The 16,133-nt window shown below is 38.6% G+C and overlaps 1 protein-coding gene across 1 annotated transcript in view; it reads left to right on the forward strand.

Moving 5' to 3' along the window:
- The window catches only part of LOC126281324 (uncharacterized), a 37,388-nt gene that overhangs the window by 4,936 nt on the left and 16,319 nt on the right, over positions 1–16,133 (forward strand). The window contains exons 3-4 of the mRNA XM_049980180.1: positions 8,898–9,012; positions 12,374–12,554. Of these exons, the coding sequence (XP_049836137.1) occupies positions 8,898–9,012; positions 12,374–12,554 (296 nt within the window). The remainder of the gene's footprint in view (positions 1–8,897; positions 9,013–12,373; positions 12,555–16,133) is intronic.

Consider the following 16,133-nt stretch of genomic DNA (forward strand, 5'->3'; position numbering starts at 1 on the left):
TCCATGGTGGACCAGAGACATTGCAACAGTTATTTAGAATCATTGTAGGGCCCGCAACGCCACATGTGGCATCTTTCACAGGTCATCATCCTCACTAAGACCCACTACCTAATTTAGTGCAGTAAGAAGGAATGCTGGAAACCCTATGTCTCCTATTTGGGACCGTATGCCTCTTCCTCCCACGCATGGGGCAGGTTTCGTAGTGATCTGGGTTGTCAAAGATGAACTACTGTTCTATGTCTCGTCCTTCAGGGCAGGTTTTGTACCAATGCATCAGTTCTTGCTGAACACGTAGCAACAATTTCTGGGACAGCATCAGTATAATCTTCTGACTCTGCTACCTTTCTAGTGCAGAAACAAAGTTGAGCACACTCCCCTATGTTTCATCCCCCTCGTCCACCGACCAAGCCAAATTATATAATGAACCCTGAAGTGACAGAACTGCTGTAGGCTCTGGCCTTGTCTCATGGTATGGCTGCATCTACTACATGTGTCCTACTGTTCTTCTTTCGAAGATCTCTTCCTTTCACAATGTTGAGATAGTTTCATCATCCCTCTCCTTATGCCAGGCAAAAAGCCAGTGTCTGTTGACGATTACTGACTGATTGGCCTCACCAACATGTTGTAAAAACTGCTTGAAGTTGTTTTTTTTGTCCCCTTGTCAGAGTGGTTTCTGGGAGGAATTATTCACAGTCATCTGGTTAGCTTGGCTTTTTCTAAACGCCAGCAGCTCATCACAGTCTTTTCTGCCCTACTTAAGGCATACACCACCATTTGGCACTATCACGTTTTACTTATCCTCCACGATATTTATTTGTCAGATTTTTATCCCACCAGTAGTTCTGGGCTAGAGGTGGTGCTTCACCTAGCCCTTAACAAGTGTAAGGGAATTACATCCCACAAGGACACATTCCGAGTGTCATACTCTTCCTCATTGTCATGAATGGGCTAGAGACCTATGTCTGACCAGCAGAAAGTAGGACCGATCTATTCCATGGTACTAAAGCTTACTGGACCCATGATCTTTCAGTTCCCCAAAGGTATCATGGTGCTACTTTCATTTACTCTGACAGATCTAAAACCATTGATTGGATGGAATATGCTTCTAAATCTCCTGCTGTTCAGGAAGAACATTTGTTACCTGGAACTTGTGATTCTATGGCACAACAGATAGCCATTATCAGAGCCCTACATTTTATTAAACAAGTCTCTCTTGACCAAATTTTTATTTGCAGTGACTCAGTGAGCAGTCTTTGGGCCGTTTATCACTGTTTGTTGTCACCCTGTGATAGCTGCTGTTCGTGACCTCCTCTGTGGCCTTAGTTGTACTGCCTGCTCAGTTGTCTTTCTCTAGGTCCCAGGACATTTGAGTATACCAGGGAAGGAACTAGCTGACGATTTGGCTAGAGAAATGCTACCTCACCCCCATACTTGCTTTGAGAGTCCCAGATGCAGATAAGGTCTCTGCTCACTGGCAAATGGAACTACTGCTGCATGGCACTCCTCCTCCCTTAAAAAGCCTTAAAGACAGTACTAATATATTGGTGGAATGCACCCTCCTCGTGGCCCTCCATACTAAGTGTGATCTTTGAATTCCTTGCAGACAATTCAGACTGTTGAACTGGTTCCCACTTTTATCCGTGATTTAGGTTTTTATTCTCAGATATAAGATTTTTTTAACTACCTTCAGAGCAGGGTAGGGTGATTGTGATTAGGGCTTCTCCCCACTGCACGGTGCACTTAGGGGTCCCCAAGCCTACCAACTTTGCCAGCTGCCTCTTCATCTTTTAATTGCATTCAGATGCAGTTAGCTTCTGTTTTTGGTGATTGTATTTTCTATTTTAGTGTTAGCGTGCTATTATGAGTACTCTTTAACATCTTGACTGTGATGGATCAGGGGCGGTGTAGCTGTGGATAGAACAGCACCTGTTGTGTGCAGTGTATCTGGGACACATGCCTGCTGCCTTACCTGTTTCTCTTGTCTTGCTTTTGTTATTGACAGTCCAACTGATGCTCACTACATTTTTAGCCTTCTCACTTTTCCTGTTCTGAATCTCCCTACTGAAAGGTATTATTTGCTCTATAACTGTCTTTGCCCTTAATTGGGTTGTCAGGGTGTGAATGCGGTGGAGTTTCTTTCACCACGGATGAGCCCTGGGAGACCGTATATGGTGACCTGACTTCTCAGTAAATTATTCCTCAGCTTTGGCATCAGTATTGCCTTCAGTGTTTCAATCTTACCGCTTCTGTGTACTTTCATCATCAGAACACGTTCCTGGTGGACATTACTAATGCCAGATGACCGACTCCTAGGCTGAGTGACTAATATCCTCCTTGTTTAGTGCCCTAACACCCAACTGACCAACCATCTATTTTGAGTCCTCTGTTATTTATGATAAACATCAATGATATTGCACTTGCACTGTCTGAAAATACAAATTTTTTACTTTTTGGAGATGACAAAAGAATAGAAAGAAAAAATAGTACCTGTTGTCTTACCAAGTACTTGAAAATTTCAACAGATGAATCAGTGCAAATTGATTATCATTACATTGTCACTTCAAAGAATACAGTATCGAGAGTCTTGGTGGAGCAGAAATTGCACCCCTAGAAACAATAAGACAAAGTGTAGATCTGAAGATGATCAGTACTGTGTCCTGGTCTTGACAGTAGACTGTCAATGTACAAATGTAACATACTGCACATACATAGATGAATGTCCATGTTATACAATAACATGACTGTGACAACGGTGTTTAAAGTACCTTTTGCCATACACCACAGGGTGGCTTGCAGAATATGGCTGGAGGTTCATTGGTAAGATTCTGGGAAAATGCAGTCAGTCTACAAAGGAGGCTGATTACAAAAAGTGTGTGACCTGTACTAAGTAGGACTACCAGGTGGTATTGAATGTATGCATATTAACAGGCTTCTTCAACATACAGCATAACATCATAGAAATATTGGACAACCTGACCCAGCAAATGCTTGATGATAGACACTGACTATCCCGTGACAGCCAACTTACAAAATTTTAAGAAACTGGATGAAGTGACAAATGTAAGACTATATCATGGCTTCCTAAGTATTGCTCGTGTATGGATTGTGAACACAATATTAGATTGATTACAGTGGACACAGGGACAATAAGCAGTCATTCTTTCTTTGCTCCATATGTGAATGTAACAGCAATAAACACTAATATGTGATAAATTGGGAAATACTTCATAGTGGATTGCGGAGTATGGGTGTAGAAGTAACACGGCTATTGTCAGTATGTCCAGTTGCTTAGAGCTATCTACTAGTGGTTCTTTAATGGTCTCCACATACTATTCATAATATATATTTTTGTTAAGTGAACACTTTCTTCCTCAGGGAAGAGTTGCTTTAAATTGTGATGCCATGAGACATTAGTGAATGGAAGTAGGAAAAGTAAGTCAACTTTGTGACCTTCCCATCTTCAGAGTATGCTTACTATCCGTAATTCAAAATTTCCAGGGCTCAAATATAAATATTAAAGCTTATCTATAATGTATGACTTCCAGTTACCACCTACAACCACTTTTGTTGTTGTTGACATGTGTTGCACAAGTGATGGAGTGGTGCGAAGAGAATGTAATGTTGCTGATAGAAAGGTATAGGTATCCCACTTGCTTGTGGGATCAAAGAGATCCACAGCACAAATTATGAAAACACAGAGATGTGATTAGTAGAAAATTGCTAAAGTGCTTAAAGATCCTATTGGGGATGTGAAAAAAGATGATAAAATCATTAGATCAGTGTATCAGGTGAGAACGAAGTGAAATAAGCACGAGATTTGTATGTCTTTGTATTAACAACGTAAGGCACAATAAATTTCCTTGAAACTAACCAAATGCAAATACTTATCAGTTATGCCAATTGAAATTCAAAATATGTTATCATTATTATTGCTTATGTTCATGGTCTCTGTAATTATTTGTGTGTTATCTCACTATTATGTTAATTATTTTTGATAAAAAATAATAGTGATTTACCCGGGATCACGTTATCTGCCCACTGAAAAACAATATAGCAGACTTGACCAAGTAGCCTATTCCTAGAAATGCTGATTTATAGCAGTTGTTGAAATGAGAAACAGTTGCTTACATAAATGTCTTTGGTTGATAATAACAAAAGTATAAAAACTAACTGTTCTTCAAGTTATCTTGGTTGTTGGTAATTAGTGTTCAGGTTTTAAATTTCCTCCTCAGTTGTAGAATAAGAAACCAGCAAAAAGTGTCAAATCAAGGAATGTGCAAAGTTTTTGACTAAGCTAAGGAAAGCTGGAGCTATGATTCAGTGCTAAGTGCACTACCTCCACGCTTTCTGCATTATGTATAAATTGAAACCCACAAATTATCTGATTATCAAAGTTTTGCGTTGTGGCTGTAGTTCAGTGTTGTATCCTGTGTGCCAATTATTAGTGAAATAAATCAATGTTCATAGGCTGTGTTCACTATCTTGAGTTGACTTCTGTTCCCTCTAGTATAAAAACTTGGTCACAGATTAAGCAAATTATAATGAACACTGATGAATTATTTGCAAATGTGTATTCACTGATGTTTGTTTCCATTCGCTCCAGTGTAAAGAGGGCTTAAGAATTTGTTACCCATTAACCTGAATACTTTTTCTGTATTTTTGGAATATGATTGACATACCAATATGAGGTCACACTTTTGATGAGATGTGAAGTATGTGAAAGGAAGGGAGCAAAAAATTAGTTGCTAGTGAATACCTTGAAGAGAAAAATTATTGTATAGGCATCAGTCAGTTTCCACCTGACAGTTCTGTCCTCTTGCAGATGCAATAAATATATTCATCTAATTTCAGTTACCTTCCCCATGGACCTTGCCACTGGTGGGGAGGTTTGCGTGTCTCGGCGATACAGATAGCCGTTCCTTAGGTGCAACCACAACGGAGGGGTATCTGTTGAGAGGTCAGACAAACCTGAAGAAGGGCAGCAGCCTTTTCAGTAGTTACAGGGGCAGCAGTCTAGATGATTGTCTGATCTGGCCTTGTAACACTAACCAAAACAGCCTTGCTGTGCTGGTACTGCAAACGGATGAAAGCAAGGGGAAACTACAACCGTAATTTTTCCCGAGGGCATGCAGCTTTACTGTATGGTTAAATGATGATGGCGTCCTCTTGGGTAAAATATTCTGGAGGTAAAATAGTCCGGATTCGGATCTCTGGGCGGGGACTACTCAAGAGGATGTCGTTATCACGAGAAAGCAAACTGGCGTTCTACAGATCAGAGTGTGGAATGCCAGAGCCCTCAATTGGGCAGATAGGTTATAAAATTTAAAAAGGGAAATGGATAGGTTAAAGTTAGATATAGTGGGAATTAGTGAAGTTCGCTGGCAGGAGGAACAAGACTTCTGGTCAGGTGACCACAGGGTTATAAACACAAAATCAAATAGGGGTAATGCAGGAGTAGGTTTAATAATGAATAGGAAAACAGGAATGCGGGTAAGCTACTACAAACAGCATAGTGAACGTATTATTGTGGCCAAGACAGATACGAAGCCCATGCCTACCACAGTAGTACAAGTTTATATGCCAACGAGCTCTGCAGATGACGAAGAAATTGAAGAAATGTATGATGAAATAAAAGAAGTTATTCAGATAGTGAAGGGGGATGAAAATTTAATAGTCATGGGTGACTGGAATTCGGCAGTAGGAAAAGGGAGAGAAGGAAACGTAGTAGGTGAATATGAATTGGGGGTCAGAAATGAAGGAGGAAGCTGACTGGTAGAATTTTGCACAGAGCAAAACTTAATCATAGCTAACACTTGATTCAAAAATCATGATAGGCGGTTGTATACATGGAAGAAGCCTAGAGATACTGACAGGTTTCAGATAGATTATATAATGGTAAGACAGAGATTTAGGAACCAGGTTTTAAATTGTAACACATTTCCAGGGGCAGATATGGACTCTGACCACAATCTGTTGGTTATGAACTGTAGATTAAAACTGAAGAAACTGCAAAACTGATTAAACCAGAGGTTGTTCAGAGTTTCAGGGAGAGCATAAGGGAACAATTGACAGGAATGGGGGAAAGAAATACAGTAGTAGAAGAATGGGTAGCTTTGAGGGATGAAGTAGTGAAGGCAGCAGAGGATCAAGTAGGTAAAAGATGAGGGCTAGAAGAAATCCTTGGGTAACAGAAGAAATATTGAATGTAATTGATGAAAGGAGAAAATATAAAAATGCAGTAAATGAAACAGGCAAAAAGGAATACAAATGTCTCAAAAATGAGATAGACAGGAAGTCAAAAATGGCTATGCAATGATGGCTAGAGGACAAATGTAAGGATGTAGATGCTTATCTCACTAGGGGTAAGATAGATACTGCCTACATGAAAATTGGAGAGACCTTTGGAGAAAAGAGAACCACTTGTATGAATATCGAGGGCTCAGATGGAAACCCAGTTATACTTGAGGACAACATTATGGAAATGGAAGAGCATGTAGATGAAGATGAAAAGGGAGATATGATACTGCGTGAAGAGTTTGACAGAGCACTGAAAGGCCTGAGTCGAAACAAGGCCCCGGGAGTAGACAACATTCCAGTAGGATTACTGACAGCCTTGGGAGAGCTAGGCCTAACAAAACGCTACCATCTAGTGAGCAAGATGTATGAGACAGGCGAAATACCCTCAGACTTCAAGAAGAATATAATAATTCCAATCCCAAAGAAAGCAGGTGTTGACAGATGTGAAAATTACCGAACTATCAGTTTAATAAGTCACAGCTGCAAAATACTAACACGAAATCTTTACAGACGAATGGAAAAACTAGTAGAAGCCGACCTCGGGGAAGATCAGTTATGATTCCGTAGAAATATCGGAATGCGTGAGCCAATACTGACCCTACGACTTATCTTGGAAAATAGATTAAGGAAAGGCAAACCTACGTTTATAGCATTTGTAGACTTAAAGAAAGCTTTTGACAATGTTGACTGGAATACTCTCTTTCACTCTGAAGGTGGCAGGGTTAAAATACAGGGAGCGAAAGGCTATTTACAATTTGTACAGAAACCAGATAGCAGTTGTAAGAGTCGAGGGACATGAAAGGGAAGCAGTGGTTGGGAAGGGAGTGAGACAGAGCTGTAGCCTCTCCCCTATGTTATTCAATCTGTATATTGAGCAAGCAGTGAAGGAAACAAAAGAAAAATTTGGAGTAGGTATTAAAATCCATGGAGAAGAAATAAAAACTTTGAGGTTCACCGATGACATTGTAATTCTGTCAGAGACAGCAAAGGGCTTGGAAGAGCAGTTGATGGATAGTGTCTTGAAAGGAGGATATAAGATGAACATCAACAAAAGCAAAACGAGGATCTTGGAATGTAGTCAAATTAAGTCGGGTGATGCTGAGGGAATTAGATTAGGAAATGAGACACTTAAAGTAGTAAGTGAGTTTTGGTATTTGGGGAGCAAAATAACTGATGATGGTCGAAGTAGAGAGGATATAAAATGTAGACTGGCAATGGCAAGAAAAGCGTTTCTGAATAAGAGAAATTCGTTAACATCGAGTATAGATTTAAGTGTCAGGAAGTCGTTTCTGAAAGTATTTGTATGGAGTGTAGCCATGTATGGCAGTGAAACGTGGACGATAAATAGTTTGGATAAGAAGAGAATAGAAGCTTTCGAAATGTGGCGCTACAGAAGAATTCTGAAGATTAGATGGGTAGATCACGTAACTAATGAGGAAGTATTGAATAGGATTGGGGAGAAGAGAAGTTGGTGGCACAACTTGACTAGAAGAAGGGATCAGTTGGTTGGATATGTTCTGAGGCATCAAGGAATCACCAATTTAGTATTGGGGGGCAGCGTGGAGGGTAAAAATCGTAGAGGGAGACCGAGAGATGGATACACTAAGCAGATTCAGAAGGATGTAGATTGCGGTAGGTACTGGGAGATGAAGAAGCTTGCACAGGATGGAGAGCTGCATCAAACCAGTCTCAGGACTGACCATAACAACTACAATTTCATTTAGGAGTCAGTATGAATCTTTAATCATTTTTGGCTCTACTATGTCTTTAAGTTGTGGGATTTGGGGGGGGGGGGGGGGTGGAGGTTGGGTCATGTCAGGTAAGGTACTCAGACCAGAGAGATTCACCTGTAGGGAGGACAGGGGCTCATTGCATGATGTAGCCCTGTGATGCTGTGGCATTTATTGAACAATGGTATGACACCATGTCATTGACGTAGTAGATCAGTGGATGTTTGTCAGCAACCAATCCAATGCTCTCTGGTAGGTCTTAGGTTTATTTTCTTTCACTTATCACTCCTGTCACCTCTGTGTGAAAATGCTCAGAGTTGCACTGCGATTCAGACCCCTTGTTAAACTGTAGATGCCTCTTTGGCTGACTGAGTATATCAGTTCAAAGTTTGGAGGAAGAAACGAGCATTCCAACTCCTACCAGACCAAGCCTATTAAAACATTGTGGTATTCAAACAAACCTTCAGGTTGAGCACAAGCTGTACTGTCATAACATGAAAGAAAAATGAGTTACGTTGCATATTCTTATGTGCATTGTTAATTGCAAATATGAAGAGAAAAAATGGATATCAATCATACAGTTATTAATGAAATAATATAATGGTGAAATATTGAGGGATGGATTAAGCACATCAAGCAGAGACTACAAAATTTACCTTTCACGTTAACCATTTAGTTTTTAAAAGCCGGGATTATGATGTGCATGTCTTCAGACACAGATTTTAAGATTTAGTTTAGGACGGTGCTATCCACACAATTGCATTTACAGTGTAGTGTTATTAATTGATCTTGGCAATTATTTGGTTGTTGTTATGAAGACCAAAAAGTGAAATATTTGAAGTGACTATGTAATACTTCATTGCTTTCCAGACGGACCAGGCAGAGATAAGTGCTCTGAAAGACTCTGAAAGCTGTTCACCAGCATTTCGAATAATTGTCAATTGCAGTGCTGAAAATGCAAATTCCAAGGCACTGAATTTTTCAGGTGAGTTAGTGATGACCTGCTCTCATATGTTTGCTGTAATTTACAAACAGAATTTTGTTTACTTTTCATATTGTCTTATAAACATATTTCCACCTTCTGACTTGCATCTGAAAAGGGCCTAATTAGTTTTATATTCAATGATTTGCTCAGCAGTACTGATATAAATGATCAGGGACATGAGGAAAAAGGGGGTTCAACATGCAATTGATGACTACTTTGTTAGGCATGGGGTACAAGTTGACATTGAACGAGGGCGGTAGGAAATCGGCCATGTCATGTTCAAATGAATCAATCTGACATTTGCATTGATTGATTTAGGGAAGCCACAAAAACATAAATTTGAGCCACTCTCCTACCTAATGGGAGTCCATTGTCTTAACCACTGCACTACAGTGCTTAATGCATCAGCAGATTATGTGATTTTGTGTGTGTGTACACAAGTACTGCTCTGTATAGTAACTCCAGTAAACAGAGGTGCTGGTTTCCTCAAATCAGAACACTCAACATCACACTTGAACTATCTACCATTGCCAAACTGCCACAACAAATGATGCATTTACTTCCAGCTTACTTTCCAACTTACTCTCCTGGTGTAATTGGGCCATGAATCTTGGGGCTAGCCTCTTTTATTTCACATTTCATCAGACTTAATTACACACAAACAACAACAAATGCACTAAGGTGGTAACAAGATAAATGCGGTTTATAATATTTAGCACAAGACACAATTTGTCATCACATATTCAGTTATCATCACCACAGGGTCAGCCTACAGTAGATAAGATTCATACAAATTGCATCATTGTTGCGACTGAACCTGTAAATGAATAAACATGAAGCTACATGAATGGTATGTGGTTCTGTAGCATAGTGAGTAAGTAACAATCCTGACTGGCAGAAATTCGTGAACTCGGATCTCAACACATAATAATTTTTTTATGGTTAAATCTTTATCAGAATGACTTTGATTGTGATTTTTATTCAGTTCATTGGTTTAAATGTGATTTTTTTTAAATTTTGTGTCACACCATTTACATAATTGTATTGATTTTTTTACATGTTTTTAGTTTTTCTTCGTACCCCAGTCAACCATTGTCATTTAGTATTGTCTTTGTCTTGGATGTATTAATCAGCTACTTCGACAAGGCTGTGACTTCCTAAAATCTTGCCCTGAAATTAGGTCCATTCTGAGATTTTGCCCACTTCATGTAGAATTGCTTTTCGTCACCATCCCAATCACCATGATATCCTTGTCAGACCCTATGCTCCTTGTGCACTACAACATGTCCTTGGTTCTTGCCACTCGACTGGCCTTAATTTACGTTAATTTCTACTGTCTCAGCATTTCTTCACAGTAACTACTCCTTTCTTCCTTCTGTTTTAGTTTTCTACTCCTTTCATTTCTGACGTGTATATTTTTCGCTGTCCCCCTCCTGCATTTGTTATATACAATGCACTTAGCTTTTCTCTTTTAGTAAGTTGTGCACAGTGTTTTAGCAGTAATTTCTGTCTCGCATGTTACCCTGTCCTCCAGCTTTAAGCTCTCAGATTTTTCACATCGTGTCTGGTGCAGTCCTCAACAGTGTCTTTCCTTCTCATCCAATATGGTAAGTCTGTCCTGAGCCAGGGTTCTGGGTGACTTTTCCAAACTCTTTCCTTTTTCCTAAACCTCTGCAGTCCTTTTCTTTCATGCCTCTTCCTTCACCTTCAACACTTCTGCTAGAAGTAGGAGCCCGGCTCCAAAAGCTTGCATACGTAAAAGCTTGTTTCGTGTGTGTGTTCCTCTGCCACCGCTTGTTGCTTTGATAAAATATTTTGTTATTCACAACACAAGGAAGAAAAATCTAGATTCTGGTAAGAATTTCTTGTAAGGTATTCCAAAAGTTGCACTATGTTTTTCCTTTCTTTGTATATAAATCGTGAAGTTTGTCATATTGTAGGCCACAGCAGATTGATCATATTCTCTATCCCCCTTCAAATAACAGAAATTTTGTTAAAATTATAGAGATTGGTTGGCTATTACTTGCCTTCAGGAGGGTAAATTCTAGTTCTGCTGATACAGCATTTAAAAGTGATAACTGTTCCTAACTTTTTTGAATATTAGTTATTCCTTGAGGAGTAGGTTGGGATACATTGTGGAAAATAGCAGAAGACTAGGTGACACTCAGGCAGCAGAACTCGTGAGGCTTTTGCGAAACATGATCTATGTACTGACAAGTATAGAAAGCTCTAATAATAGTGAGAAGGAAACTGGGACATGCCAGTCCTGTATAGGCAGTTTGTAGTGTATCTGTCCACCCCTCATGTATTACCACAAGATATATTGGGAAATAATAAAAGAACAGCAAATTACTCATAGACTATACATAGAACTTATCAAAAAAGTTAGAAGAAGAAAGAGTGAATGTGTTAGTGTAAGAGATTCATAGTATCAAAAAAGCATTTACCAGCTTTGGAAAGAGATGGACATCGGAAGGTGCCGAACCCCTTCACCTTAGCCTGAAATTAATAGCTGATGAATGTTAAAGAGCTAAGGATTTTATGTTTTTAAAGCTGTGTTTATTTATTTATTTTTACCACAGTACACTTGCAAATATGACCTGAGCTTACTTAATTTGGATATGAGTCAGTACCTAAACAGATTCACAAACACTAATTAGAAACCACCATGCACTGGGATTTGGCATAGTATGTACTTAAGAGTTATACAATACGACAAAAAACTGTTTAAGTTATATACAGTGCCATAATGATACTTGTTTAATATACAAATAGATTTTTTTTAGTCATCTATCATATTTCATGGCAGGTTGTTAATATATAGCAAGAAAATTTGTGGATAAAAGTCAAAATTCTGTGATCATCCCTCATCATCACCTCCATCTGTTTACAGCAACCCACTCAGATTACAATTTGTATTGGGTTCATTAACACTGAAGAAAAACTTTGTGAATACCCTTTTCTAGATACCAATATTAGAGGCGAAGTAGAACTTGGCCCAAACAGTTACATGTTTTTGTTGAGTCGAAGAAGACACCTGGTGGCCTGAACTTGTCATTTAGTCTTGTAACAGCCTTACACATGACAGAATAAACTGCATTTTCTGTTGCTGTACAATTTGTGAAGCCAAAAACTTGCTAGTCTGACGAAAAATATGTGCCATTCACCATGATAAGACAACATGTCTCGCATATGTGAAATGTGGAAGTAACTGACCTGGAAGGGATTCTAAGCCCCATTCGTAATTTCCGAGATAACATTGTCTTCCAACAGCTGGCACATGGTGTTGTAGATCAGTATAATGCTGAGTAAAAGATGTATTATAATTTATTCTAGATGGAATTCCTTTGTTGTGTTTCAGCTTCACAGCAGCCTACCGGAACAAAGACAGCCATATCAGCATTGCAGCAGCAATTGGCGGATGTGATTCAACAGGAGACCTTACGCATTGATGAAGCTGTGCGTTGTTTTCAGGAACAGCAATATGCAGCACTGGAAGAATTCAGGGAGCGAGCACACAGGGATCACAATGCTCTTGTCAAGTGAGAACCTCATAAATAAAATAATTTTGTAGAATGTAGACACTGTACTGTTTGTTTCTGTTATATGTCGCGCTGAAATATCATTGGGTAAAAAATTGGTTTTGTAAGCATTATATTCCAATATGACAGATATAATCAGACTGACAGATATAATCAGTTTTTATTTCCATTCCCATAATGCTGTCTTGTTACCTTATGTTAGTCAGTTTGGTATGTAGCGTTCATGAGTCAGAAAAACAAATTACTTCGTGTGAGGTACACACATTTAGTCATTGTGTCACTTCTTGAAATGTATCACATTTGTGGTATCCTGAATGATTTCCCTTACATTTTTCACATTTCCCTATTGAGTATTCCTCTTATGAACTTGTTGTCGTAAAATTAAATCCTTATTTTTCGTCTTTCCTTTACTCCTGAATATTGTTGAATTTGCAGCTGTTTAATCTTCAGGGCAAAAGGCTGGTACGAAAGACTGTGTGGGTATTTTTTTTATTATATATAATGTAAGTAGTTACACTGCTGTGATGTTCAGTTACGATATTTTTTCTCATTTCTCTTTTTCTCCAGTTTTATGGAGGGTCAATGAGTACATTTCATTGATCATTGTTTTGTACCGCTTCTCAGAGTCTCTGCATGCCATCGCCTCCTTGAAAGTTTGTGGCTCATAAGTGATTTGTGAAAGCTACATAATATTGCAAACCAACTGGAGGGCAAAGTTAATCATGATTTCTAAGGCTCATTCCTTGTTGAGCACCTTCCTCGTTAGCATAGGGTCCTTGTGTCTTAAGCAACTTTATCATCTTCGCAAATATTGGGACGTTATAACCATATATAATGTTGTAGGCCTTGAGTTCTGTAGAGTACCCTCTGCCAGTTTCGTTGAAGACTGTCTCGTGAAACAGTTAGTAGTTAGTCAGTCAGTCACATGTTCCATTGGTCATTTTGCACAATGGAGCATGGTGATGTGGAATGAGTCATTTTACATTCACATCGTTTACATATGGTTACTTTCTGAACTTTTCAAAGTTTTATTTTATTTTTATTACAAAACAAAAAGATATACGTTTGTGAGTTAGTCATCCCTACCCACCACCTTTTACACATTACAGCAATAGAAATTCTTCTATGGAGCAGGAGTTGTCAAGGAGAAACTTTCTCACTTTGTTTTCATATTTTACTTTGCTGTCTGTCAGATGTTTTATATCATTGGGTAAGCGAACAAAATTTTTTGTTGCAGCGTTCTGCACCCCTTTTTGTGCTAAAGACAACCTTAATTAGGAGTAATTGATGTCTCTTTCCTTCTGGTATTATAATTATATACCTCATTGTTCCTTTTTAACTGTGCTGGATTATTTACAACAAATTTTATGAAGGAATAAATATAATGTGTATAAGTAGTCAAAATGCCAAACTCGTTAAACAGATGTCTACAAGATGATCATGGGTGGGTGCCACATATTATTTTTACAGCAAGTTTTTGTATAATGAAGACTCTCTTTCTTAAAGATGAGTTACCCAAAACATTATTGCATAGGAAATAATTCAATGAAAATATGCAAAATATGTCAGCTTACTGATTTTTGTCTCCCCAAGATTACCAATGATTCTAAGCACAAATGTGCCTGAAGTAAGTTGTTTTAGGAGTTCCAAAATGTGTTTTTTCCAATTTAAATTCTCATAAATATGGACCCTGAAAAGGGATTTGAAGTTTCCACCCTGTTTATTTATTTATTTATTTATTAATTCCTCACCTTGTGTTACACTTATCATTGGTGTAGTACCACTAGATGTGTAGAACTGAATACGTCGTGTTTTCTTTTTATTGAGGGTGAGACTATTTGCAGAAAACCAGTCATTGATATTTTCAAGAATTTGGTTTACCATTTCTTCTGTTTCTATACATATTCTTGGATTGAATTGCAGTATTAGTCATCTGCAAAAAGAACTAATTCTACTGGTTGTATAGTAGACGTAAGATCATTTACGTGTGTGGGGGACGGTAGTGGACCTGATATTGAACATTGGGGAGCCCCGTAAGTGATTCCTTCCCAGTCAGAATTTTGTCCATGGACTATATTGCTTGAATTACTAAGTACAACTTTCAGCATTCTTTTGGTTAGATATGACATTATCCATTGATTGGCTATGCCATCAGCCCCACAAAAAAATCATCAATTTATGTAGGCGAATACTGTGATTTACACATTCAGTTGCCTGAGAGATGTTGCAGAAAAATTAAATACCAGCCAGCATTATTTTATTATTTAATGCTTGTAAAATCTGGTGAATGAACGTGTAAATGACAGTCTCAGTAGTGCAACCCTTCTATAACCTAAACTGTGATTTGCTGAGGGTACTGTTGTTGCTGAGGTGAGATACTATTCTAGAATACGTAATGCTATTCTTGAATATGTAATGTTCTTAATAATTTTGGAGGATGATACCAGCCGTGAAACAGGTCAGTAGTTATTGACATCTCTCTTACCACCTTTCTTAAACAGGGAAAAAATACCTAGAGTTATTGAATTAGTGATGCATTACATATTTCAGATAAGACTGGACTTATTACATGGGAGAAAATCTTTAGTGCTCTATTGGAAACACTCTCAGAACCAGATGAGCTTTTATTTTTGAGAGAGTGAATAATTTGCTTGATTCCAGAAGGAGAAGTTGGTTATACATTGATACAATTGAATTTTGTGAGACTTACATTTTCAACGTTGTCTGTGATTTCGTTGTTGAAGTGTTTGTCCCTATGCTTCCTACTATATTTAAGAAGTTATTATGAAATGCATTTGCTTCCTGTGACTCATCATTTATAATCCTTCCATTCTATTCAGTACTGACGTTGTCTTGTTCTGTGGCTGGTTGTCCTGCCTCTCGTTCCACTACATTCCATAGAGCCTTGTTGGAACCACTGATTTCTGACATTTTATGCCTGTTTCATGATTTTTTAATAACCTTTCTTAGTAATTTTGAGCAGTTTTTGTAGCACGCAACTACTACAGGATCCCTATTTGTTCTTGCCAGAAGGTACATTTCCTTTTTTCTTTCACAAGATGCTTAACCCCTCTAGTGATCCATGGTTTTTTGCATGGCTGTTTACTGAATAGTTTATGGGGGAAAATATTTTCAAATAATGATATGAATTTACTGTCATTTTCTTTGTTATAAAATCATAGAGCCTGTAATTGATAAGTAAGCACTGTAAACAACCATTACATCTTCTTTGATTTGCTTCAAAATTTGGCAGTGGCTAGCACACTGGACTCACATTCAGGAGGATGACGGTTCAATCCCACGTCTGGCCATCCTGATTTAGGTTTTCTGTGATTTCCGTAAATTGCTCCAGGCAAATTCCGGGATGGTTCCTTTGAAAGGGCACGGCTGGCTTCCCTCCCCGTCCTTCCCTAATCCAATGAGACCCGATGACCTCGCTGTCTGGTCTCCTCCCCCGAACAATCCAATCCAATCCTTCAAAATTTGGATTGAAACTGTTTGGGGGGGGGGGGGGGGGGCGCTCACTCGCTGGTTCGAACCTCCTCATATGCTTGAGTGATGTTTGCCTACAAAAAAAAT

Source organism: Schistocerca gregaria, chromosome 7 (assembly GCF_023897955.1).
Source record: "Schistocerca gregaria isolate iqSchGreg1 chromosome 7, iqSchGreg1.2, whole genome shotgun sequence".
NCBI lineage: Eukaryota > Metazoa > Arthropoda > Insecta > Orthoptera > Acrididae > Schistocerca > Schistocerca gregaria.